Source organism: Meles meles, chromosome 17 (assembly GCF_922984935.1).
Source record: "Meles meles chromosome 17, mMelMel3.1 paternal haplotype, whole genome shotgun sequence".
In the NCBI taxonomy this organism is placed as follows: Eukaryota; Metazoa; Chordata; class Mammalia; order Carnivora; family Mustelidae; genus Meles; species Meles meles.
Window position 1 is genome coordinate 12,132,636 of NC_060082.1, and position 27,941 is coordinate 12,160,576.

At 39.8% G+C, this 27,941-nt stretch overlaps 1 protein-coding gene across 4 annotated transcripts; it reads left to right on the forward strand.

Annotated features, from left to right (window-relative positions):
* Window positions 1-2,857: 2,857 nt before the first annotated feature.
* Window positions 2,858-26,758, forward strand: BPNT1 (3'(2'), 5'-bisphosphate nucleotidase 1). Of its 4 annotated transcripts, none has more exons than XM_045983307.1 (10): window positions 2,858-2,986; window positions 8,433-8,560; window positions 13,273-13,377; window positions 14,922-15,029; window positions 16,137-16,185; window positions 17,906-17,997; window positions 19,117-19,161; window positions 22,421-22,618; window positions 24,975-25,080; window positions 26,128-26,758. In XM_045983307.1, exons 2-10 carry the CDS (start codon window positions 8,441-8,443, stop codon window positions 26,274-26,276), a joined length of 972 nt encoding a protein of 323 aa, XP_045839263.1. In that variant the 5' UTR covers window positions 2,858-2,986; window positions 8,433-8,440; the 3' UTR covers window positions 26,277-26,758. The 4 variants fall into 4 exon arrangements, with proteins under 4 accessions (XP_045839263.1, XP_045839262.1, XP_045839261.1 ...); XM_045983306.1 differs by lacking the exon at window positions 2,858-2,986 and adding an exon at window positions 3,156-3,294; XM_045983305.1 differs by lacking the exon at window positions 2,858-2,986 and adding an exon at window positions 5,974-6,083.
* The last annotated feature ends 1,183 nt before the right edge of the window (window positions 26,759-27,941 follow it).

Consider the following 27,941-nt stretch of genomic DNA (forward strand, 5'->3'; position numbering starts at 1 on the left):
ACACTATACTGTGGAAGAGAACATTTGCAAACACATTTTAAAAATTAATATCTGGGGTGCCTCCGTGGTTCAGCTGGTTAAGCGTTCAACTCTTGATCTCAGTCCAGTTTTTTTTTTAAAGATTTTATTTATTTATTTGATAGACAGAGATCACAAGTAGGCAGAGAGGCAGGCAGAGAGAGGGAGGAGGAAGCAGGCTGTCCGCAGAGCAGAGAGCCCAGTGCGGGGCTCGATCCCAGAACCCTGGGATCATGACCTGAGCTGAAGGCAGAGGCTTTAACCCACTGAGCCACCCAGGCGCCCCTCAGCCCAGTTTTGATCCAGGGTCATGAGTTCAAGCCCTGCAATGGGCTCCACTCTGGGCATGGAGCCTATTAAAAAAATTCATATCCAAAATGTATAAGGAGTTGCTACAAATCAGGAAAAAATATATAAACAACCTAATGGGAAAAAAAAACTCATAGGATAAGAATAGGCAATTCATAGAAAAATGGAAAAAGCCAATATACATACTCAAATATACTCGAACAAAGATACTCAACTTTAGGAGTCATCAAGGACAGGCAGTTAAAACAAGATACCATTTCCATCCAACAGATGAAAGCAAAAATCAAGAGGTTTGGTAACAAGGACTGGGAGGGTGTATGAAATTGGCCTCTCTCACAATGTTGGTAGTAATGTATAATTTATACTGCCTTTTTGAATGGCAGTTTGGCAGTATGTGTCACCATTTCAAAGGTATTTCACTTTGGACCTGCACTTCTGCATCTGGGAAAGTATCCTGTGAACTTTAGTCTTAAGAAGCACAATAAGGAGTGCATAGAGGAGCTCTTCTAACCAGCCCCTACATAACACATTGCTGAATTCAACTGTGCTCTCTGTCTCCCCATAAATTCTGCCCTGAGGGTACACTCAGCCTTCAGCACAGAAGGCTACTCTCTATGCACCTGCACACTTTTCTCCTGTTGATCTTACTGTCCGTTACGTCTATCCTTAGTCTTATTTAAGCCAGTTGTACTTGTCATGTAATTACTTAATTTAATGATAAAAACGAATGTATGCTTAAAATGGTAAATGTTGTTATATATATATATATATTTTTTAAAGATTTTATTTATTTATTTGACAAACAGAGATCACAAGTAGGCAGAGAGGCAGGCAGAGAGAGAGGAGGAAGCAGACTCCCTGCAAAGCAGAGAGCCCGACATGGGGCTGGATCCCAGAATCCTGGGATCATGACCGGAGTGGAAGGCAGAGGCTTTAACCCAATGAGCCACCCAGGCACCCCTGTTATATATATTTTTACCACAATAAATGGTCTGCCTTAAGCCTCAGAGTTACTACAAAAATCAAATGCTATTATATAGGTAAAAGCCTTCCGAAGAATCCTACGTTATGGTAGCCATTTGTTGATGTCGCTCTCTGATGAGTTTTTGCTTAGTGGAAATTAATTGTTTGTTTTTAGCTATAAAAGTGTGGGAGTTATTGAAGAGCATGCAGAATCAAAAATGGTTCACTGACTACTCTCTTCTCAAACAATTTTTTTTCTTTTAATGCAAGGTAATTGCTTTTATGAAAACTAAGGGGAATCCCCTGAAGGGTCCAGTAAAGTCTCCAAAACAACAAACTGCTGTTGAGTTAGGTGAAGCTAAAATAAGTGTATAGTAGTGGGGAAAATACCATAAAAAATTAGAAGTATTCTGCAGCTGGAATGTGGCTAAGTGTCTAAATCAGAAAACTAAATGGTGCATTATGGCTCCACAGTATCCGGAGAGACAAAACAAAATTCCAGTCCTAGGACACATGCTCTAAGGAAAGGCCTGGCAGAGTATCATTTGCATTTTTCATTTCTTTTAAGCAATGAGAGTGTGGTCATGGGCTACTTATCTAATTTAAAAGCAAAGTAGTACCTTTATACTATATATAGAGAGAATATATATAAAGGATACTACCTTAAACAATACAAAATGACTGTTCTCTTTGATAGTTTTTCTTGCTCTGAGTTCTACTCCAATAATATAGTGGGTTTCGTTTCCTAATCAATTTGACAATTTCTGTCTTTGAATGGATGGTTTTAAGCAATTTACATTTATTGTTGTAACTGATACGTTTGCTATTAACTCTGCCATCTTATGTTATTTATGACATTATAATCACGTGCCTTTTTTAATATTGAAAAAAAAAAAGCGTTGCCATTCACTCTACTGTTTTCATCGCCTACCTCCACACACAAACATAAACACAGGGAGGCACAAAAAGTGTGCTCCTTAAGTATATGGTGAAAGTCTAAGTAAATAAGGAGGCAATTTTTGCTTTTGCCTGTTTGTGTTTACTTTCGTTAGTGCAATAACAATCATAAGCAGATTTTCTTCTGTCCTGCAAAAAACAAAAAACCAAACACCAACCAACCAATCCCAGATCATTAACGTAACAAATCATTATCTGGTCAGGAAAATAGGGTCTCCCTGGGCTTACTGGCAAGCATACAAAAGGGTCACAGGCCCTTTTAAGAATCTCGTTAAGTGCTAAAACAAAGAAAGAAAGAAAGGAAAAGGAAAAAGGAAGCACTAGCGACCATTCTGCCTAAAGCCTTGCTATTGGGAGCGGAGGCAGAGGTGGACCATGGACCTGAAGCCAGTCCACGGACACCTGGAGTTTGGGCGTAGGCCGTCGCCGATCACCGCAGTGCGGTATTACTAGTCCCCTGAACATTTTAAGAGTGTACAAAGTGGACCGGAAGACGCCAGAAATTAGAATGAATCTTAAAAGTAGGCACACCTCTCGCTAAGACAGTAGGCGACACACGCCACCGGAGAGTTCAGGGGAAAACACGGAGAAATGGAGTTTTCTGGCGGGTCGGGAGTCCCCGGCGGCCGTGGGAGTAGCTGTTCTGCGCCTGCGCAGAATTTCCCGCATGCTCAATAGCTGCTGTAGGTTTGTCCTACATCCACCAACGAGTACGACCTATTGACAGAAAGGCGGCCAGGTACTGGATTAGAGGGACCTGTTGCTTGGTAGCTTTGTGTTGTTGCTGTTGTTACCCTTCAAGTGTTTTTTGTCTAGCTTTGTTCCAGGCTTGTCACTGTAAGTTTCCCCCCCGCGAGTCAGGACAAGGGCCTTGGTCCAATCTGACTCATTTATTGGTCCCCTAACTCCACCCCTTTGCACAGATACAAGGAGATTACAGGGATTTATGTTTTAAAAATAAAAAAGTTTGCACGAGTCAGGTTGCCTCTCCAGATATTCCAATTTCGGACCTAGATTCTTGAGTGTCAGCGATTTAATTGTTGATCGGTGCGTAATTTATTAATTTATTTTCGTGCTCCAGGGTCTTTTCATGGCTGTTTGCTGTAGAATTAGCGAGGCAGACCTAGACAGTGGGCTCGTTAGTGCACTCAAATTAGAGACTGCCTTTCGTCTGAAATTAAATTTCATTCAGATAGCACACCTTCTTCGTACTATCTATCCTACATACTTGTAGGCTTGCTGGATTTATTCAGGTATCCCTGAAAATACAATTGCTAGTTCAAAAGATATGTACCTTTTACTTTCAGTAAGCTTTTCAAAATCATCCTAAGAGGTTTTAACCACTGTGCATCCTTGCTCACAGTGCTCAGAAGGATGTTCCCTCACACGCTAGCCAACACTGGGCGTTTTCATCTATGCCAGTCTTACACATGCACAATCTTCTTTTGCTGTTTTAATTTGCATTTCTTTCATAACTAATGAAGTTGAGCATTTCATGTAATTAATGGCCATTGTCTTTCTTTTAATAGGAATAGCCTATTTGTGTCCTTTGCTGATTTTTCTACTAGATTTTTCATCTTTAACATATTGATGTAAAAGCCTTTTACATAACCCAAATTAACTCATGTCTAGTACATGATACAAATTTTTTTCTCTTATTTTGTCAATCATCTGCTTTGCTTGTGGTAATTTGATTACATGGATATCTTAATTTTTATTCAGTCAAATTTGTCAATATATTCTTTTATAGATTCTTGGTGTTTCTCATGTTTAAAAGTCCTTTACCAAATTTGCAAAATATTTCACATAGTTTTAGTCTCATGCTTTTATGGTTTTATTCTTTACTTCTAAAATCATGCATTGATCTGGAATGTATGTTGATACAAAGAATACAAAAGAAAGTTCCAACATTTTTTTTAAAAGATAAGTAAGTGTTCCCACCATTTTTGCACAGTTTGCCTTGTGATTTGAAATACCACCTTTAGTGGTGCCTGGGTGGCTCAGCGGGTTAAGCCTCTGCCTTTGGCTGAGGTCATGAATCGGGGTCCTGGGATGGATTCCTGCCTTGGGCTCTCTGTTCAGCAGGGAGCCTGCGTCCCCCCCCCCTTGCCTCTCTACTTACTTGTGATTTCGCTCGCTCTCTCTCTCAAATAAATAAATAAATAAATAAAAAGAAATACCACCTTTAGTGTGTTTGGATATACTTCTGGGATTTCTTTCTGCCCAGGACTAAACTGTTTAATTATTATACCTTTGTATCATATTTTGGTAACTGGTAAAGGGAGTATCTTGGCTCACTGTTCTTTTTTTCAGAATTTGCTCTGTTATGCTCATATTTTTATTTTTCCAGATGACCTTGAACCTTAGCATCACTTGATCAGATTTCAAAAGATATAATCTTTGCATTTTTTAAAAAGATTTTATTTTTTTATTTGACAGACAGAGATCACAAGTAGTCAGAGAGGCAGGTAGAGAGAGAGGAGGAAGCAGGCTCCCCGCCAAGCAAAGAGCCCATGCAGAGCTCGATCCCAGGACCCTGAGCCCACGACCTGAGCCTAAGGTAGAGGCTCAACCCACTGAGCCACCCAGATGCCCCTCAGTCATTCATTTTTTAAAGATTTTACTTATTCATTTGAGAGGAAGTCAGAGAAAGAGAGACAGAGAATGAGCAGGGTTAGGGAAGAGGAAGAGGGAGAAGCAGGCTCCCTGCTGAGCAGGGAGCCCAATGTGGGGCTCAGTCCTAGGCTCCTGGGATCATGAACTGAGCTGAAGACAGACACTTAACTGGCTGAGCCCTCCAGGCATCCCCTATCATTCGATTTTAGATCCTAATCCTCATGTGCTTACCACCTTTATATTCAATTCAAGATACCTTTCCCAGGCTATCAAAGGAAATGGATCATTTAATTCCTGTTTTTTTTTTTAAGATTTTATTTATTTATTTGACAGAGAGAGATCATAAGTAGGCAGAGAGGCAGACAGAGAGAGTGAGAGGGAAGCAGGCTCCCTGCTGAGCAGAGAGCCCGATGTGGGACTCGATCCCAGGACTCTGAGATCATGACCTGAGCTGAAGGCAGCAGCTTAAACCACTGAGCCACCCAGGCGCCCCGTAATTCCTGTTTTTAATCCTTCAGAACTAGCCCTATTGGCTAGTGTAAAGATTTTTTAAAGGATGAGGTGTTAGGTTGATACCCTTAAGGAGCATACAACCTTTTTTCATATGTATTTCAAGCCTCAAGCCCTGAATGTTATGAAAAAGAATCTGTAACATGATTCTGGGTTGTATTGGTTATCAGATTACATCCTCAGGGTCAAAATGATGTTGCAGAAGATACAGGAATTTTTTTGCTCTGAACACTACCGTGATGTCTCTGCAGGATAGCCAGTAATGAGGACAATTATCACAATAATGGTTAGCCAGTATGATTTAGTGCTGCCTGGTACCAGGGCCGTTACAAGTGCTTCACCTGCATTACTCATTGAATAATTACAACTTTATCCTATAGATACTATTATTAGCTCCATTTTAGAGATTGAGGCACAGAGAATTTAAGTGGCTTTCCCAAGACCGCACAGCTAACAAATGCCAGAGCCAGGATGTGAACACTGGTGTAGACTCAAGTGCCTGTGCCTTTAGCTATCTGATCCTGTTTTTGAGTAAGCTGTCGGAAAGCTGTGTTCACAAAGGGTGGGGCTTTAGGACCCAGATGGTGTAAAACTGGTAGAGAAGGAAGTACCGTGTATATAACCTGATCTGCTCTAAGACTGTTCAGCACTTGCCGGTAGCTTTCCAGCAGCAGCGACAGCAGGGCGCGTTCTCCATCCGTATCAACAAGGTGATTCTCATTTGGCTTCTGGGAGGGGGCACAATTAAAAGGCTAACAGGAACCTCTTTTCCAGATGTGTTGTGATAATATGATTAGATTCATTTTCTTTACTAAGGGCCAAAAGTGTATTCATTTGTTTAAAAAATAGGTAAGAAAAGTATTAGACCAGGGGATAATAATATTTCATTACTAATTATGTTTGGACCGAAGAAGTATTTCAGAGAAATTGGTAGAAATATTTTATTTGCCAACAAAGCGATTTGCGGGATCTCTGTAAAAATCACTGTTATGCTTTACATTCTTATGCACCTGTTGTTAGCTTTGAATGGCAGTTCATATAGAATGTACTTGATGAGGAATGTAGTAGAACAAGCCTAAACGGTTTTCTTTATAAGAAAATACTGTGGATGTGGCAAACATAAAAGGAGGTGGTTTAGTCATATATGGAGCCTGACAAGGCTGGAATGACTGCTTACTTGGCTCAAATGTAAGTGATATCTGTGAAAAGGTACAACACTACCATACAGTGAGAGAAAATGATCTGCCTTTCACCAGTGGCGTTTTCTATAACATGAGGACTGTATGAACATTCCAGCACATATTATAATATGCTCAGTAGTTAAGATATTTGGATAGCACATGATTAGTTGCCTGAAGACTGCCATTTCCAGTGAAGAATAAATCAGATATGTGGCTGGTCATGGAAAATAAGGAAGTGGAAGTAAGGTCAACAAAGTGTTTGCCGAATTATTTCTCCCGTTTTTCTATTTGAGTGTTAGTAATTTTCATAAGCCGTTTTTCCACCCAGCCTGCCAATAAAGTGAATCTAGCCTGATTATGATGTAATAAGTTAAAGAGAACTTAAATATATAGGAATTCACTTTATTTTCATATTAATCCTAGACAGCTCCTGGCCACAGAGGGATTCATTACCTTACATCAAGTTCAATTCTGTTCTTCTGAAGGGTTTCAAACCCGTCACTTGTTTATTGTCTCAAATGATGTTCATAATCCTTGTGACTTGAATGTTAGTGAGAGAAAAAAGATGTACAGAGCTTAAGAGGCACATCAGATCAAATGTGTAGTCAGAAATTGGCAGTAGAATAATGACTTGCTGAATTGAGGTTCATAGTGTCCGTTCTGTTCTGTATTGTGTTCCTTTGTTGCCTTGAAATAATATTGACCTGATTCAGTTAGAGGGCCGAGAGTTTTTGTCATCATTTGGCTCCCTGTGAGCACTCTGAGAAAAAGTCCAAGAGGTTTGTTAGAGAGTGTTCTTGGGATCACTTATGGGAAGTGTAAGGAAGGTAGTGATGCCTTGGGGAGTGGGGAGTTCGGCCACAATGCAGTCTCAGCAAAGGCCTCAATTGGCCAACAGAGCTGGGCATTCAGAAGCCAGGATGACCCAGTAGAGTTGGGGTGACAGCGAGGTTGGAGTGTGGAGTGGCCTTCAAACCCAGCCCCTCTGTTGCAGGTGCGGTGACTTAGCAGATGAATTCCCAAAGAAAGGTGGCAGCTAAAAGCCATCTGTTGGTGGCACTCTCAGCAGCTGGGGAAATGTCCTTCAGCCTGAAGAGGGTCTGGGTGGTACATCCCAGCCGCAGAACAGTCACTAAAATTGCAGGGTTTGAATTTGTATTTTCAAAGAGGAGTATACACTTTGTCCTGAAGGCTGTTTTTCCCATATTTTTCATTGGGCCAGGGGCTATTCTGACACTCATTACTTTTCCAGATGATTGGTCTTCACCCCAATTAGGTATGTTGCACGTTCTCTTTACTTGGCAACTGATGACGGTAGTAAATAGCCAGTAAATTAAATTTTATTTAATCTCTAATGGAACATTCATTGGTTCTTAGAAACTAACTGTAATCCCATGCAACCCCTCTTTTTTTACATTACTCTGTACATACACCCACATCCCTTATGCTCTTCGTACCTCTCTTGGCTCTTAGCAGTTTAATGTTACAGTTTTAGGTTACATTGTTTTACTCCCAATCCACCAAAGTATTATCTCATTTATGGCAGATGTTCTATCTTGTATTTTTAGCCCCTGACACACTTTCCACAGCCTTTGCATGTACACACATACCCCTCAGACATAAAACTTTGTCACATGCTCCTAGGCCTGGGACAGTTTTCCCCATGCTTCAAAATGTCCCATCTGCAGAAAGAAAGAATACTATAAAATTTATTGAGAGACCTAATGCTGACATAGAAGTTTTTCCAAGTCTCTTAGCAAGTATTTATTAAAGGATCTGTACGGTGAAGTACTCAGTAAACGTGTTGAATTGAATGCAAGTGACTGAAACCAGTAGTTGGCTTTGAAAGTAACGGTGTTTCTCTTAATTTCCCCTCAGGACTGATCATGGCTTCCAGTCACACAGTGTTGATGCGGCTTGTAGCCTCGGCTTATTCGATTGCTCAAAAGGCAGGAACCATAGTCAGACGTGTTATTGCTGAAGGAGACCTGGGTATCGTGGAGAAGGTACTGAAAGTCTCGTCTCATTTCATACCAACTTTATTTTTGTTCCTTCACATTTTATTAAAGGATGTAATAATCTGGACAGTCTTCAGTAATTGAAATATTGTTTCCTCTATGGAGATTGCTAGACCCTTAGTTCAAATGAGCTCTATTTCTGCTTTGAAAATGACTCCAGACTTCCTGCATCCCAGACTTCTATTTGTATGGTTAGGCCTTCTGACTGCTGTCTAGCCCCAGAGCGCTGTAACCAAGCTTCATATCCTAAAGAAATCTCTTACAGGACCCTTAGTCCTTAGTGAACTTGCCATGTTGGTAAAATCTGGCATAAAAATAAGTATTCCTTATAGTCAGAGCTTTACATTTTTTTCTTTATGGAAAAGAAACACAAGACAAGGTTGTGGTTTTATTTTTCCCCAGTGTAATAATTAAAAACAGGTAAATTAAAAAAAAACTTGGGTAAATTATGAGAAAGATAGTTTATCAAGATAGTTGATTCTTTTTGTTTTTGTTTTTTTAGGTAAGCTCTATACCCAGCCTTGGGCTTGAGCTCACAATGGTGAGATCAGGAGTTGCAGGCCCTACCAACCGAGCCAGCCAGGCACCCCTAGTGACAGTTGGTTCTTAAAAGAAAATCCTACCATGCATGTGTTCTCGTTTGACATTTTATTTATTCATTAGAGAGAGACACAGAGAGAGCACAAGCAGGGAAGAGGCAGAGGGAGAGTAAGAAGCAGACTCCCCGCTGAGCTGGGGGCCTGCCGTGGGGCTCAATTCCAGGACCTAGAGACTCTGACCTGAGCTGAAGGCAGACATTTAACCATCTGTTGACCCGGGTGCCCCTGTAGTTTAAAATATAATTTCTTCTATAAGATTTAGTTACCATTTCCCATTATAATTTTTAAATGTAAGTTTCCATGTAATCACTTTTTGTCATAATTTTAAAAGAAGATTGTATTGTAATTTTGCCCAAATGAGAAAATTACAGGGTAGGATTAACCATTAACATTAAAATGATTTATAAATAGAGTTGTAGTTAAGTCGTTCCTTTATGATAAATCAGACATCTATCTAAGGCTGTTAGCAGGAAAAAAATGAGGGCCAAAAATATGAGTAAAAAACAACTTAGTCATAAATTCAGATGAGCTAATTATAGGGCATTCAACATAAGAGCTTTTAAAAATTAAGAATGGGGTGTCTGGGTGGTTCAGTCAGTTAAGTGTCTCTTTTCATTTATTTATTTATTTATTTATTTATTTACTCCACCAAGCAGGTGGAGTAGCAAGCAGAGTGAGAGGGAGAAGCAGGCTTCCTGCTGACTAAGGAGCCCAACATGGGCTCCATCCCAGGACTCTGAGATCATGACCTGAGCTGAAGGAAGTCTTTTAACCAGCTGAGCCACCAAGCACCCTAAGTCAGACGTGTCATGATCTCAGGGTCATGAGATCAAGTCCCGCATCAGCCTCTGTGCTGGATGTGGAGTTTGCTTATGATTCTCTCCCTCTTCCTCCCCTTCTCCCCAACACCCCCAACTAGAAAAAAAAAATTAAGAATAAAAATCAAGGCGTGTGCCTGGCTGACTCAGAAGATCACTTGACCCTTGATCTAACGGTCATAAATTCAAGCCCCACATTGGGTGTAGAGATTACATAAATAAAATAACTTAAAAAAAAGAATGAAAATCACAAGAACAAGTTAAATAAATCTCACTTCTAATTTTGATAGCTGTATGGGTTTAATAGTATAGGAAGTAGATATAAGATACCTTGATTTCAAAAGAACTTTCATTCTCCATTGTCAAAAAGATTCAAGCTATTGATAAATATGGACATGACATGTCCCATCCCCCCATCTTGAACCACTGTTAGGTATATTCATAAGCAGACTATAGAAGACGTTGTGGCTGTCATTTGCAATTTGCAATTGCCCTGTCCTCTCTACCAGTCAGGCGCTCTGTTGATACTACAGTTGGGTGATCAATTTTACCCAACCATTTCATTTTAATTCATGATTCACATCAACCAAGAAAAGATCATTGGTGACAGATCAGAGGACTCCGCTTCCAACTCTGTCCTTTTTTCTTTAACCATTAACTTAAATACGGTTTTTAAAAATCACTGAATGTATCTTCTCAAAAATGTTGTGGAACGGGAGGATATAGAGAGCATACTTACCAAATTTATCACTAAAATGAACCTGGGAAGGGTAGTTAGCATATTCGATCACAGAATAAGTATTCAAAAAGTTACAAACACTGAGAAAAGAGGGCCAAGTCCCACAAGATATTATATCAGGAATAATTAATAAGTTCCCAAAATATTCATGTTCAAGTGATAAAAAGTAAATCCGATTTACATTTGTTCAAAAAAGAGGTTTTGGTTGACAGCGTATATGCTCAGTGATAAGCCAATAATGTAATTCAGTGACTTCAGAAGGCTATTAACCTTACAGCCTTTTTGAAAGTTTTTTTTCTATTATAAAAAATAAGAAATGCAGGGGCGCCTGGGTGGCTCAGTGGATTAAGCCGCTGCCTTCGGCTCAGGTCATGATCTCAGGGTCCTGGGATCGAGCCCCGCATCGGGCTCTCTGCTCCGCAGGGAGCCTGCCTCCTCCTCTCTCTCTGCCTGCCTCTCTGCCTACTTGTGATCTCTCTCTCTGTCAAATAAATAAATAAAATCTTAAAAAAAAAAAGAAGAAATGCAGAAAAGTAGCAAAAAGCAAACAAAAATTATCCATCATACCACCAATACCAATACCGTCAATCATTTCTTTTCAGATAGTTTCCTTAGTATCACTTATTTTTAAATTGATTTTGTGCTGTGATTGTATTAGATGTGCCACATTGTAGCCTATAGCTAAGGAGTAATGGAAAAATAGTAATAATCTCCCGGTCCTCTGTATTGGTAGTAACCTCCCTATCATCTGTACCTGTCAGATATGTCTAGTACTACTCTCCCTGTCCTTTGTACTGGTAATAATCTCCTTCCGTACTGGTCACGTACTTCTAGGTAATAGATTAAAAAAAAAAAAAAAGGTAACAGTCGCCCTGTCCTCTGTATGGTCAGGCACTTCTAGGTAATAGATAAGAAAAAAGGTAACGATTGCCCTCTCCTCTGTATGGTCAGGCACTTCTAGGTAATAGATAAGAAAAAAGGTAACGATTGCCCTCTCCTCTGTATGGTCAGGCACTTCTAGGTAATAGATAAGAAATAAGGTAACGATTGCCCTGTCCTCTGTATGGTCAGGCACTTCTAGGTAATAGATAAGAAATAAGGTAATGATCGCCCTCTCCTCTGTATGGTCAGGCCACTTCTAGGTAATAGATGGTGAAAAAGGTAACAATTGCCCTGTCCCCTCTACTGGTCAGGCACTTTGTTGATACCTCATTTTAAAAGAGACAGAGCAGAATTAAATTTGTCACACAAAGGATTCAGAATGTTGAGGTCTGGCATTATGTCAGTAGAAAGAGCAGGAAATATTATCCTGGACAAGAAAAGAATTGGGATAGCTTTTCTCATATACCTAATGGCTGGCAATGTGTCTGCTTTCCTCTAGAGAGTAGTGTCCAGACTTGATTGATGCAGAGGTCATCTTCAAATTTAACAATTCTTTTAAGAAGTTTCTGCAGATATTTCTAGAATACCTCTGGTGTGCCAGACACAATTCTTTAGGAAATAAAACAAAGATCTCTGTCTTTGTGGCCCTATATTCCAGCAGACTAGTACTTTGCATGTAGGTAACCAGTAGACTTAAGCATGGCGCACAAGTCTTTGATTTTCATGATCATTCCCTGTTTCATTAAAAAGTATTGTAAAATTTTTACTATTTAAAATAATAATTCTGTAACTCCACCTAATCAGGCATGTATAAATTGCAACATGTCATAATTCTGTGAAATCAGACTATAGAAGATGTTGTGTCTGTCATTTGCAAGATTATCCACTGTCTTCTACTAGAATGACTATCTGACGGTAGGGATTGAGTAAGAATGCTGTGGGTGAGCTAAATATATCAAATGTTATTGCTGTTCTTTTCATAGTTTTTATATTTTGGAAACAGCAATTCTTTCTATCATCATGAGGACCTGTTGAATTATTAGGAAAGTGGATGCTTAGTAGATTAGAAGATTAGTGAGTAGAAGTTATAGAAAGATCCAAGTTGGGAATACCTTTCAAACAGCTAAAAATAGTTTTTAGCTTTGACTGCCATGAAAAGTTATGAATCTCCTATCTCTTCATCTTTTTAAGCAGAGGATTGATCTAGAGATCCTTTTTTTTTTAAAGATTTTATTTATTTGACAGACAGAGATCACAACTGGTCAGAGAGGCAGGCGGGGAGAGAGAGGAGGAAGCAGGCTCCCTGCTGAGCAGAGAGCCTGATGTGGGGCTCGATCCCAGGACCCTGGGACCATGACCTGAGCCAAAGGCAGGGGCTTAACTCACTGAGCCACCCAGGCGCCCCTGATCTAGAGATCTATTGTAGGGAATTTATCAACTGGAGGAGAAAGTGTTCTCATAATCTAAAAGCTCCTTTCCAAACTTTAATCACTATAAATCCCATGAGAAAAACCAAGCTAGGAAACTAGTCGACTTATTGGGTGTTAAGTTCCATGAATCTAAAAACAGTGCAACTTAAATGACATAAACACTCATGTATTAGGAATCAGAGGACAACTTATTTCAGATTAGTTCTACTAAAATTTACATTCTTTGTTGCAGACCTGTGCAACAGACCTGCAGACCAAAGCTGACCGATTGGCACAAATGAGCATTTGCTCTTCGCTGGCACGGAAATTCCCCAAACTAACAATAATAGGGGAAGAGGTAAGACTTGTAAGGAATGAACTCTTTTTAATGACTGTTTACCATATGGATTTACAATTGCCACTTTTTAATGGCTTCTTATCACTGTTACTATTTCAAGCATTACATCTGGTGTTTTAACACCAAAATGATTAGCCTGTTCCTTGGACTTGAAAGGAAACATCGGATTATAAAATACTTCAGTCCATTTCTAGGCAGATGTCTCAATTCTTGACTGCAGAAGATAGGGTTCCTGTTGTAATATTTAGCATGCAAACCAAGAGATGGACACAGTTCTAGACCTTTGGAATAAAATGGATTTTGTGGTTTCTTTTTTAATGCACACTTGTCCAATGACTGTAACAGTGAAAGTGAAGGAATTCACATTTTATGTAATTGAGAGAGAAGTATCTCATGTCGGAACCACTTATTTATTTACTAGCTTTCTTTTTTTTAAGATTTTATTTATTTGGCAGAGAGAGACACAGTGAGAGAGGGAATACAAACAGGGGGAGTGGGAGAGGGAGAAGCAGGCCTCCTGCCAGGCAGGGAGCCTGACAACGGGGCGTCATTGGATCATGACCTGAGCTGAAGGCAGACACTTCATGGCTGAGCTACCCAGACGCCCCTATTTATTGTGATTTTTAAGAGTGTGTTTAATAAGGGCTTAGGATGATAAAGGGCAGGAATCTTATGCTTACAAATAGGTTTATAATGATTAATTCATGATGAATTATTACATACTGAATCCTGTTGAGGGCGGGTTAGGCATTTGAAGCCATTTAAGTGTTCCCATGGAAACTAGAGTGAAGTCAGAACTCTTTCCATTTTTTTTTTGTTTTTGATTAGTTTTTGATTTACATTCAATTAACATGTAATGCATTATTAATTTCAGAGGTGGAGTTCGGTGACTCATCGGTCTTACTAATAGTCAGTGTTCATTTCATCACGTGCCGTCACCCACTTACCCCAGACCCTCCAGCATCCCTCAGTTTGTTTCCTACGATTAAGAGTCTCTTATGGTTTGTCTCCCTCTCTGATTTTGTCTTCTTTTATTTTTCCCTCTGTTCCCCTATGATCCTGTTTTGTTTCTTAAATTCCACACATGAGTGAGAGCATATGATAGTTGTTTTTCTCTGATTGACTTATTTTGCTTAGTATAATACCCTCTAGTTCCGTCCACGTCGTTGCAAATGGCAAGATTTCATTATTTTTGGTGGCTAACTAGGATTCCTTTGTGTATACAGACTACATCTTCATTATCTGTCAGTGGACATTGCAGAGGCACTTACTTAAATAAGTTTGTAACACTTAGATTTTTTTTTTTTTAACTGTTCAGGATAATGAAGATGGGATTTTTTCATAGTCAACTTTGATCAGCCATATGTGGTCATTTTTGCAGTTTTATTCAGTGTGTTTTATTTTTTGACTCCGTTAATCTCTAGACATAAATGGGAAACAGGAAGGTCTGGTGAACTCTGATGCTGCGTTTCTTCTGTCACTAAGACAATGGGTGCTCTGTGAATACCAAACAGCTGCAGTAACATCCTCATTATCTGCTTTAGGATCTGCCTTTTGAAGAAGTGGACCAAGAGCTCATTGAAGATGGTCAGTGGGAGGAGATACTGCAGCAGCCCTGCCCATCCCAGTACAGTGCTATTAAAGAAGAAGATGTATGATCCATATGATTTCTTAAGTCTTCGTTGACCCTCTGTTTGTGCTCTAGTAAATAAAATTTGCCTGTAAGGCTGAAAAGCTGTTAGACATAAAATAGGGGCCCCCAGGAACTTGAAATCTTTAAAGGACGGCAAAGAAGTGTTAGGCGACCATAGGGAATGTGTAACCTGTTGGTTTAGGGCTTGGTTCCTCACCCTGTCAGTTTCTTCTCTGAAACTGTTACTAAAAATACTTCTAGGGAGAACATCTAATTTGTTAGTAGGTTTGGTAGTAAAAAATTTTGTTGGTAATTGAGGCTGGAAGGAGGTGAAATAGGTTGCTGTTTTATGTTTGGAAGGCCATAAAACTCACCTCGCTTCCTTTATAGAGTCGTTTAAATTAAATCTCTGGCTTCAGATAATTATCCTAATTCTTTAAGTTGTTGAGTTTTGACTTATTTAACGCACATTCATGGAATACCTACTGTACGTAAGGTGCTTTGCTTTGAAGGGAGGGAGGGCACAAGGACAGTGAGACGTGGTGTCTTCTGGGAGAAGGGGGCTTCATTCACAGATTCATGCCAAGCAGTGTAATTCTGGTGGGTCAAGGCTACATAGCCTGAATCATATTGAAGTTCTAAGGAGAAGGGATTTCTTCTGTCTACTCTCAGTTTATAAACTGTTCATTTTTCTTTGCTGGACATAAATGGTGTCCTTAAGTTAAAATTAGACCGTCTTAATTTTTTTTTTTTTTTTAAATCAGCCTTTATATGTCAGAGTAGTGAGTAGCAGCCACACACCGTTTAAAACATTTTTGGTGCCGCTTTAAAGCTTTCCCTGTACCACCACCCAGACCTCAGTGTGTTCATAGCATTTTGTTTAGTGTTCAGGTGACAGTAAATAGATGAGTGAAGCCTTTCCTATTCAAAATTCATAGATGGGACTTTAATTTAAATGGACTTCTTCCATATGAAACAATAAGGTGTTTTACTATTATAAAACTGATGATATTAGCTTAAGCAATTCAAAACATAACTTTAAAAATGAAGAAAGAGGTATTTTTAATTTACTTAAACCTATTTTTTAAATGTTGTATGCTTAATTTAGATATTTCCCTTTTTTTAGCTTGTGGTCTGGGTTGATCCTCTGGATGGTACCAAGGAATATACTGAAGGTTGGTATCTTTTCAATATTTGTTTTTTTTTTTTATTTTATTTATTTGACAGAGAGAAATCATAACTAGGCAGAGAGAGAGGAGGAAGCAGGCTCCCTGCAGAGCAGAGAGCCTGATGTGGGGTTCGATCCCAGGACCTGAGATCATGACCTGAGCTAAAGGCAGAGGCTTTAACCCACTGAGCCACCCAGGCGCCCCTCAATATTTGTTTTTGATGGGTCTAGTCTATGATATTTAGTTAAAAACAGTTAATATTTCATCTGCTGCATAACAACCCAGTATCATATTTTATGTTTATGCCCTAAAGCTGTATTTCTGCTCATTCTCACTATTATTGTATATCAGTGATTGTCAAGACAGGGAGAGAGAAAATTCAGTCCCTTCAAATACCACCCCCTGACCTCTACCAGTGCCATGATTCTACCGTCCCCCAGGTGGGAATAACTAACACAAAGCCAGGGTTACCAGAGGGACTATGCTGAACCCCCAGTTCTGTTGGGGCAGAAAACAAAGAAGACCCCAGCTGTGCTCTGCAGCCACCTCCCGCCCCTCCCTCTCCAGCCACCCCTCCCCTGCCACCAAATACCTCCCCTCCAACCGCACCCCCTGTGCCCCTGCCCCCCCAACTATGAGCTGTTTTCCCACTCATAGCTTCACCTTTAGAGATGAGTTGGGAAACACGGTACAATATTTCTCCTTTCTGAAATTGTCTGAGATGAGAAAAATTTTAAAGCAGCACATTAAAATAAAATTGGCAGCATTAAAGTAAAAAGACCAGGCTCAGAGCCAGAGTTTTAGGTTTTAGGAGCAGAGCATATATAAGCTTAGAGTTTTATTTTGGAAACCAAGATCTATATAAGTTTTCTTACATTGGTTCTCAGCTTCATGACTTTAAAAAAAAAAAATTCTCATAATCATTAGAAAAATCTCTCTGTGTCCTTGGGCGAGACATACTTATACGTCTGAGTCAGTCACACAGTATGTGTGCACGTGTATGTATGTGTATGTGTGCACAGTGAAATGTCACTCTAAGGGAAGCTCTAGACAGCTTAGTGTGTGTGAGAACACCCAGGTAGATTGCTTAGATGTTGACACCCACCTCTGGAGATTGATTCACTGGCTCTGGGAAGGACCCAGAAAATCAGTTATTAAAAATTATGCCAATTAAGGGGCCCCTGGCTGGCTCAGTCAGGAGAGCATGCAACTCTTGATCTCAGGGTTGTGAGTTTGAGCCCCCATTATGGCTGTGGAGTCTACTTTAAAAAAAAAATTATGCCAATTAGTTCTGATGCTTCTTGATAATCTGCGGACTCCACTTTGAGAACCCTTACCCTGGAGACTTGAAATGCAGGTCTAGACAGTAATCCTGGAGTAGAGAGTGATCCAGCAGGCAGGAATGGCCTGGGTGGTGGCAGAGGGGGACAGGAATCTAACAGTAATGGCTGCAGAGTCATGGCTGGTTTATTTAGTTGATACACAAACTGTACTAATGAGACGGTGTCTACTGACTCAGTTAAGTGGCCAAAGAAGTCGAAGCCTGCTTCTGTCTCTGGCCAGCTATCTCTTATAATTTGTACATCTTGTCAGAAGTAGGATCGATCATGGCTGAATCATTACAGATTTCTTTCCTTTATTCTAAAAATAACTTGGAGCAATTGATGTGCAGATGATAAGTCAGAAAATTATATAATTGAGCTTGATACTCATTTCTTTGTCACAGGTCTTCTCGACAACGTGACAGTCCTTATTGGAATTGCTTATGAAGGAAAAGCCATAGCAGGAGTTATTAACCAGCCATATTACAACTACCAGGTATTACTATAAACGATACAAAAATACTTTATTAGATACATAAATAGAGTGTTCTGTGATTTCCTGATGTTATCTAACCCAGTGGTTTCTAGCTTTGTTTCCTGTACAATTACTGGGAAGGTCTACAAAATACAGCTTCCCAGATCATACCCCAGACCTGTCAAATCAGAGCCTCTCAGGGCATAGATATTTCTCTCAGGAATGTGTATGTATGTATCTGTGTGTAGGCAGACACACTGTATGTATTACATATGTGTATGTATTTTGTGGATGCCTCATGATTCAAATGTAGAAGTTTGGGAATTACTGACATGGTTCTTGATTAGCTTGGTCGTTGAGACACCTGATTTGCAGGTGGTTCTTGAAGCAGTTGAAGAAATGAACCATTTCAACCAAGGAAAGATGCTAGCCATGTTGTTTGCCAGGTAATACTGCATAGCACCTAAATTGCAGTCAGCATTGTTAACAGAACTCCATACGCTCTTGCACTCATTTCTCTTACTTTATCTCTCTAATCTGCTCTTTCTACTCCAAAGAAACTGTCTTTCTTACGAGCCAGAGACTAATGCAATTCCAAAGCAGAAGTATACCAGGAAATTGCATTAAATGTTGAAGGAAATTGTTGCAGTAAAATATTTGAGGTAGTCACGTTAGTGTGATCTTGATAGAACTTTGGAGAAGCAAAGTAACCAGAGTGGGGACTATTACTGCTGAATTTCTAATTTGAGCTTAAAGCAGGATTAATCTCTGCTTCTAAGATAAATTTGTTTTTCATGTGTATGATTATAACTTTTTTATTTATAATCCTGTGCTGCTTAAATTTATTTAGCAAAAATGGTGGATTATTGGGAAAGTCTCCCATATTGAATTGCTTAGGTGTCCGTGAATACTTTTAATATGACTTTAACGTTTATACAGCATTATAGGAAGACACAAGCGTGTGGTTTTTGTGTGACTGTCAAGTAAGTTAACGCTATTACTTAAAAGAGGGGCATAGTTCATAGATAATATTGTAATGCATGGCACTTTTCATCAGAAGAAGATCACAGTGCTTAGAGGTTATCAATACTTTCTATCACTTCTTTCTGAGATTAGAAACATTGTATTCGTTTTCCACAGAACAATGAAAAGCAGAAGTTAAGGGAACACAAGAATGAAGCAAAGGTGAGAAAAATAGCTAGGGTTTTGACCCCACTAGTAGGTAGAAAAGAGGAAGGTGACTTGTGGTACCCCAGGTGGCCATTGTCCATCCCAAGTCCCAGTTCAGTCCCTCCTGTTCTGCTTCTCCTGTTGCTGCCTTTCCCTTTACCACAGTTCCTCTTCAATCTCTTGTTCCTCTCGTCCACCATCCACTCCTGCTTATGCCTTAAAATTTGTTGCGAAAAGTGGAAAAGTTGCTTAGTTATGTTGATGGTATTCGGGGCTGGACATTCAATTTTTAGTAACCATCAGTATAATAACAATAGCTAAAATTCATCATGAGCTTACTGGGTGCTGCCAGACTCAAGGGATTCACATGTATTATCTCATTTAGTACACACCACAGTCCTTTAAGGAAACTTTGTTCCTGTTTTAAAGAAGAGGAAACTGAGGCAAGTAACTTGCCCCCAGACCTCCTGGTTGTCACTGACAGATCTGTAGATTGAAACCCAGATCCGGGGTGCCTGGGTGGCTCTGTGGGTTAAGTGTCTGACTCTTGATTTCAGTTCAGGTCATGATCTCAGGGTCATGAGATTGAGCCCCAAGTCAGACTCCACACTCAGTGCGGAGTCCACTTGGGATTCTTTCTCTCCCTCTCCCTCTGCTGTACTTGCTCGCTGTCTCTCTCTCCAAATAAATGAATAAATAAAATCTTTAAAAAAAAAGGAGAAGAAGAAGAAAGAAAGAAACAAACAAACCCAGGTCCAGACCCTTAGCAAATACTCTATAGTGATTTCTTGAGCCAGATAAAGACTTCTAACAATGCAAACTTTAGTATTCTAACAGATGCTGAAGCTGGTAGGCACTTAAAAGAAACAGCTTAGTGCAAAGAGACCTAATCTGTCTTTATGTTGGAGATGGCTTCTTTTTTTTTTTTTTAAGATTTTATTTATTTATTTGACAGACAGAGATCACAAGTGGGCAGAGAAGCAGGCAGAGAGAGGGGGGAAGCAGGCTCCCTGCTGAGCAGAGAGCCCAATGCGGGGCTCGATCCCAGGACCCTGAGATCATGACCTGAGCCGAAGGCAGAGGCTTTAACCCACTGAGCCACCCAGATGCCCCTGGAGATAGCTTCTTAACCACTATGAATCATAACTAACCATTATGAAGTAAGATGACAATGTTAGCCTTTACCACCCCCAGAAAGTTGGCGTGGGGCTCTGAAGGAGAGAGACAGAGAGATGAGCACAGCGGAAGGCTGGCTGGCAGCCTCTTGGGGTTGCATTTACCTCCCCAGGGTGCCAGATCCCCTGGGCACATCCTCTTTGCCGCCATACTCAGTTACAGAGGGAATATAACATCTTAGGGACCAGAATACCCATGTCCACTCTCTGGTATTATTTCAGAATAACTGGAGAGCTGAATTAATAAAAAGGCTCCCTGAAAGCATGACCTGTATCTCAGCAATTAAGCGAAAGCCCAGTGGGCACCAGAGCCCATCTGTACTTCTCAGGTTCTAAGACTCCTGTAGTGTAGACTCGATGGCGAGCACAGAAGCACGTGAACATATGCTGAGTGCCCAGTGCTTGTTCTTTGGTTCCTTTGTTGCCCCATTTGCAGGGCGAGCTGTGAGCAGACAGCCTCCCGCTGGCTGCCTCTTCAAGGATCGCCTCACCTGTAAAGAGCTACATGGCCCCGTGAGGTGCCCTTTCTCAAGGCGGTCCATTTCCAGTGACTGGTTATTGCCTGAGTATAAGTGCCTGGTATCTCCTTCCGATTTTTATAACTCTGAAGGGCCATTCTAGCTTCAGAGCTCTCCACAGGGCCGGCTGAGACTGTTGTTGGATCTGCATGACAGCTCTGTGTCTCCCTCTGCCCACTCGTGTTTCCTTCTCTCCCGTCCACAGGGGTTAATTCCAGGGGTACTCCATAATAAAGATGCTGTCTATCCCAGAGTCTGCTTTCCAGGAAATCCAGCCTGCAACAGAAGCGTATTTCACTGTAATGGCAGCCAGGGTACTGTTAGTGGGCGACTAAGATGATGTGTTTGAAAGCATTTTATTTTTTTAAAGATTTTATTTATTTATTTTTGCGAGAGAGAGAGCGAATGAGAGCGCATGTGCTCCCAGGAGGGAGGGGCTCTGGGAGAAGCAGACCCCCCACTGAGCAGGGAGCTTAATGTAGGACTCCATCCAGGACTCTAGGATCATGATCTGAGCCATAGACAGCTGCTTAACCCACTGAGCCACCAAGGCACCCTGTTTGGAAGCATTTTAATGTGGAAAATGGGGCAGTATAGTTTAGTGATGAAGACTACTGGCTTGGAATACAGATGAGCCTGAGTTTGGTTATGATCTTCCTGGAGTCCTTGGGCAGGTTACTTCAATAATTCCAAGTCTCATTTTTCTCATCTGAAAAACAAGGATGATAATCCCTACTTCATGGAATTTGGGGGGATTAAATGAGATAATACATGTAAGGCATTTAGTATAGCACCTGCTATACTAAATAGTATTACTTAGTATTCAGTAAAACACCTATATGTCTATAATATATGTTTACTGTATTAACATAATGGTGTTACGATGACTCTGTGTTAATTGTTTTATGCATCGGGTTACGTTTTTTTGCATGAAGGGTATAGTTAGAACCGTGTGTTTGAAAATTCTTGAGCTCTGCAAAGGAAATACAGATGCTGAGATTGCATTGTCCTTGCCCTTTTTACCAGCACAGTTGTCAGTACAGTTTTTAACCCTGACCCCATTGTCGGTGGCTGCCTCTCAGTATCAGCCTGTTCAGTTGCCCTGTCTCTGTAGCAGCAAAATACATAACTGCCATTACCTCTTCCCATAGTAACAAGATCCTTGTTCCTTGGATAATGAAAAGTAGTAATCAATACATCATGTTTCATTTCCTGGGGACTTGAGTACCTTTTGCAAACAGCTATTTTCAAATACAATAATGAGATCACTGGCTGACTCAGAGAGACAGGGGAATCAGTATATGATGTTTCCTTTCCTGAGGACTTGAAGGAATAACTGTAACTTCCCTCCAGTAGCTCTCAAACCCAGCTTTTAACCAAAACAACAAGGGAAGGCTCAGTTGATTATCTCAGGAAAATCTCATGGTGGCTGATGTTGTTCTTGTCCTTTATTAGATTATGTTGTCGTATTTTTATTTTTTTAAAAAATCATGATGCAAACCTAAAGCGATAGTCTCTATATGGCTGAGATTTTTCTCCAGATGATTACAAACGTTGCTGTTGTTTCACTCGCTTGCCTAGGCAGGACCCGATGCCACGTTGGGGAGGACAATCTGGGGAGTTTTAGGTTTAGGTGCCTTTGGGTTCCAGCTGAAAGAGGCTCCTGCCGGAAAACACATCATTATAACGACCCGCTCGCATAACAACAAGTTGGTGACTGATTGTGTCACCGCCATGAACCCCGATGATGTGCTGCGTGTGGGAGGAGCAGGAAATAAGGTATGAACACGTCTGCCATTCCGCTGAAATGCAATTGAATTATGGAAAGAAATCGCGAGCATTTCCTGAAACGTGAAGTAAGAGCTGGGAGAAGGAGTTAGAGGTTATAATTGACCATTAAAAGCACGTTTCAGCAACATTTGAATTTTTTAAAAATGTTATTGTTCGAGTCTTTTTATCTAAGAGAGTTCTTTGCTAATGCAAGTCATTAGGAGGACATCTTGTGCCTCTTGCCAGCCCTCGTATTCTTGAGGACCCTCTTGGGTTACTTCCTAGACCTTTCTTCTGCAGACCCAAATGATGGGACTGCCCCTCCTTCCTGGAAGCTTCCCCCATTCTTTCACCTACGCTTCCATCCTGCCGGGAAAGTTGTGAAACAGAACCCAGCTGGGTCTGCGTCCCTAGCACTGACCTCTTCTCATGTGATTGCTCGCTGGTTAGCACCATGATGACATAACTTCGGATACCTCAGATTCAGCATGCTCAATTGGATCTCTTCCTTTTTCCTTCCTACCCCTACACGCTTTCCTCCCATTTCCTGTCTGCTTAATGGTACCACCATTTGCCTAATTGCTCCATCCAGACTCCTGAAAGTCACCCTAGACTCCTTCCTTCCTCATATCCTATCTGTATCTTCTTAATTCCTCCCTAAGGTCTCCTCTGTCCATCTCAGCTGCCTCCACCCTAGTTTAAACCTATCATCATCTCTCACCCAGACTTTCCAGTAGTTTCCAACTGGTCTGTCTATGCAGTCCTAGGCCTCACAGTACCATAAAGCAGTTAAAAATGCAACACTTACTGTATATCACGTCCTTGCCCCAAATTCTTGGATAACTCCCTGCACAACAGTTTAAAACCCAAGCCTGTGAGAATGGAATGTTAATTCCCCTATATTTGGGCCCTTGAACACAGCCCAGGCTTATCTCATGCCATCCCCCAACTCAGACCCTGGGGATGCCAGACTGGCTGTAGTTCCCGACGCACGTGCGTCTCACACCTGTGTCCCTGGCACGGGGAAGGCAGATCGTAAATACTTACGGAACTGAGTGGAGTTCATCTTGCTTCACCTACCCTTTGGAAGCAATAATCAACTATTTTTAGATTTTTCCAAAAGCATTTACTTGTGAGGGGATGAAAATGGGAGTTTAAAAATATTAGTATTTTGGGGAAAAAAATTCTAAAACATTTCCAAGTAAAAATGTATTCACTAAAGACAGTGACAGGTGTGATTTCTCTTTGCCCTTACTTTTATAACTGCAAAAATCCCATTATGTGTTTTATTCCCAAGGGGCACCATTCTCTTTAGGAACAAAGTCCCCGCCCTGTACATCCCCCACCTTTTCTCCTATAAAAGGTGGGGCAGTTATTAACTTTCTTGGGCATGTTACTAACTTGCTGGGCAGTTATTAACTTTTTTATGTCAAGGACTTCTTTGAGAGTCTAGTGAAGGCTACAGCCCTTCTTCCCTTAAGAAAACAGACCCAAAATAGTTCTTGGCACATAAGACTTGACACATGTTTGTTAATTGAAAGAAAGCCCTTTCACATAGCGGCCTACAGCAAGTTTAATCATTTGATGGTATTCTTGAAGAGTACCAAGAAGGGTAATTGGTTATATTGCATTCACTGAGATTTTCCTCCTCCTCTCAGTCTGCTCTCTTCCTCTGAATATTTGAGGCCTGTATTTTACAGTACTGATTATTTTATGGTATAACCCAAAAATAAGTAAACGACTCGTGAAAGCCTGATAGCAGGTTACTCTTTAGAGTCATGTCGATCCTATCAAATACCCTCAGTTTTGTTTGAGAATTATAGGAGTTATTAAAATGACAATTTAAAAATTCATATTTTGGTAGAGGAAATGGTAATATGTAGTAGGACGCCAAAGACTTAAGAAACTACTTGTTAGTTTCTTTGTCAGCATTGCATATGTGTTAGGACGTACTGCATTTTATACATGAGTGCACTACTTGATGTTCCTCTAGCCTTTAATCTACAGGATTAAAAATCTTCAATTTTTCTATAATATATAGTATATTGTTTCTACAGTAGGAAAAAAACCAACACAATAAAAAGAAAACTTTATTTATCTAAGTAGGACTGTGAAGACTGTTCCAATCTCTTCCTTGTAGCTTATTTAACCACTTCCTCCCCACCCCAGGTCTCTATATGATTCTATATTCTATTGGATTCTGTATATTTCTCCATAATACTCATGTTCCTTTCAAGCTGCTAATAGCTTTCACCTAAGTTGAGTCTGACAGAGGAATGGATGAAATACACTTGGTAGAAACAAGCAATTTATCTTATTTAATCATTTCATGGCCGGGGGATAATTGTTATCTCCAACCCTACAGATCATTCAGCTGATTGAAGGCAAAGCCTCTGCGTATGTATTTGCGAGTCCTGGATGTAAGAAGTGGGATACTTGTGCTCCAGAAGTCATTTTACATGCTGTGGGAGGTCAGTCCCTTTTATTTTGGGGAATTGCAGGTGTTACAGCTCTTATATTATGCTTCAACAGAGTCTTTCAGTATGTTACTTTACCTAGATTCCGAGGATATAAAAGCTCAGAGGAATCCTAGAGATTAGCCAGCCCAACCCCTGCATTTCAGAAGTGAGAATGTCAATTTTTCAGCAAATTCATTTTCTTTAGTTATTGTTTATCTTTTGGACTTCAATCTACATATAGTTGACTGAATTAAACCCTTATTGAGCTGTGGATTTAATGCTTCCAGGGTTTCTTTTTTCTTGAAAAGTAAAATGGTCATCACCATTGTCTTCACCTCATTTAGTTTCATTTAAGCCGATACTGGTAAATGTTTCAGTACCGGTGCTTAAGATCACAGTTAGAATTTTTTAAAAATCTGACGGAAATACATTATGAATACATGTATAGTAAGAGGATTTTCAGTTTCCATTAGACATCAGTTTACTTCTACTCTTAAACAAAACATTTGATTTTTGTTCTATCCTTTCTCCTAATATATTATCCATATCATATCTCATCAGCATATTACATGACAAGGGAGTTAAATTCATCACAATCCCATCTCATTAGGATGCTAAATGAAACTGTAATGTAACACAATTAAATTTGATGAGCATACTTCATTGAAACCTTAATAAAGTGTTAATATTCAGTGGTAGAATGAAGAAAACACTTTTGAAAATGGGAATAGTAGCGATGGGGTAGAACCAGCAGAAAAAGTAATCATCTCAGGAAAAGAGAAATTAACTGATACCGAGAAATAGGAGTTAAAAATGCTAAATGAAATTGATTTTAATCAGGGAGAAAAATAATTTTTTATCTTTCAGTTTGTCAAAATTGTTCTATAGCTTTAAATTTAAGTGAATTAAAACTTAAGCCTTTATAGTCACTCATTATTTTTCCTATCTTATCCAGAATTAATTGATACTATCCCATAGGGAAGTAAGAGGCACTTAAAAATAACTAGAAACGTAACGATCTGGCCAGCCACTGATGTTGTATTGATGTTTCTTCTGTAGGCAAGTTAACTGATATCCATGGAAATGCCCTTCAGTATAACAAGGAGGTGAAGCACATGAACTCCGCAGGCGTCCTCGCCACACTGCGCAATTACGACTACTATGCAAGTCGAGTTCCAGAGTCGGTGAAGAACGCACTTGTTCCTTAAAGGAAAACCTCATTTACTTAACTAGGAGAAGGACACTTGATTCTCAGAATAATATACTTTAAAATGAATTGGATGAAATTATTAGAGTTCCCCTTTCACTTAATTCATTGTTGATCAGTGACTTATATTTGGTTACTTAGCAGTAAAAAAGTAAATGAAAGAATTTCTTGATTAATTATTGACCCAGGCCAATTGTGAGATCAGAAGGATTTATAAAGTAAGTTGTTACTGTTCTTTTCCTCCTTGTGAAAGGAAGGGTTAGTTTCAACTCGCTTTTCTGGTCGATTGCTTAATCAACATTCCTATTATTGTGAACAGTTTCTTTAGGGCACAGAATCACAAGTTGTTACCTGAATCTCATTCTTGTTTTTCACAATAATTTTAAGTTTTCCTTACTCCAGTTATGAATATACTGAAATGTCATGTATGTTGATGAAACAGATTTATGGAAAAACTTCTTTGTAATAAATTATTTAATTCTAGTTTTTTATGTTCTTTACCACCTTTTAAAATTTTTAAGTAGTATTTGAAAATGACATAGTCTCTACCGTGGACATTACTTTATTCTTATGGTGCCATTGTCATGCCTAGCTCTGGCAAGTTGGGTAATTACCTTAGTTCTGTACAAGGGGAGATTATAACATAAGCTATCAAAATTATTCTGACATTTTTGGGTCTCTTTCCAGTGCTTTTAAATAAATGTTTCTGTTACTGGATTAGGCAAGTCGTCTAAATTAATGGTTCTTAGACCCAACTATATATCAGAATCACCCAGGAGGCTTTTCAGAAATACAGACTCATAAGCTCGTCCCAGCAGTTTTGATTCTGTGTATTTTAAGAAGGCTACTCCAGGGAGTTTGATAATCATTGAAGTTTAGATAATATCCTCAGAATGTCCTTAACCTAGCCTAAAGAGGTCTTTGTGGCTTTGACACCTTTGATGACTCCTGTCTCTTGTGACTTTCTTCTCAGTGACTTTCTTATTCCCTCTTCTAGCCACTCCTATTTGGTCTCCTTTCTTGGTTTCTCTTCATTTCCCTTCCCTTAAATGTCAACATTCACCGGGATTCTCTAGGTTCCCTCTACTTTCTCAATAGATGATCTAATCCACACATATGGCTTCATTTGGGCTGTTTGTCCTTAATTTTAAAATCTTTATCTCGTTTAGAGCTCACAGAGAGCCTGGCTGGCTCAGTCAGTAAAGCGTGTGACCCTTCACCTAGGAGCTGTGAGTTCAATCCCCACCTTGGGAGTAGAGCTTACTTAAACAAAGCAAAAAACTTCTCAAGTTCTGGTTATGCCCAAGAGCCTGCTTTGATGTCTCGCAGGTGTCTGTGAATTATTATGTCTATAAAGCTCTTCATTCTTTCCCATCCCACCCACAAAATAATTTGTAAATTATTTTACAAATCCTTAAGGTGATCCTAATAACTGGCCAAATTTGGAAATCACTTCTGAAATCCATTTTCTTCCCTCTAAGAACACAATTCCCTATCTATAAAGAAGAGACTAAACCTGATTAAACAAACAAACAAACAAACAAAAAACCCAAGTGCAATGTGAGAAAAACTTTGAAGGCATTTTCTACAGGTTCCTATTAAAAGTGAGTTATCCGAGAGACATATTTGCACGTCCACATTCTCTCTTCATTCACATTGCCTCTTC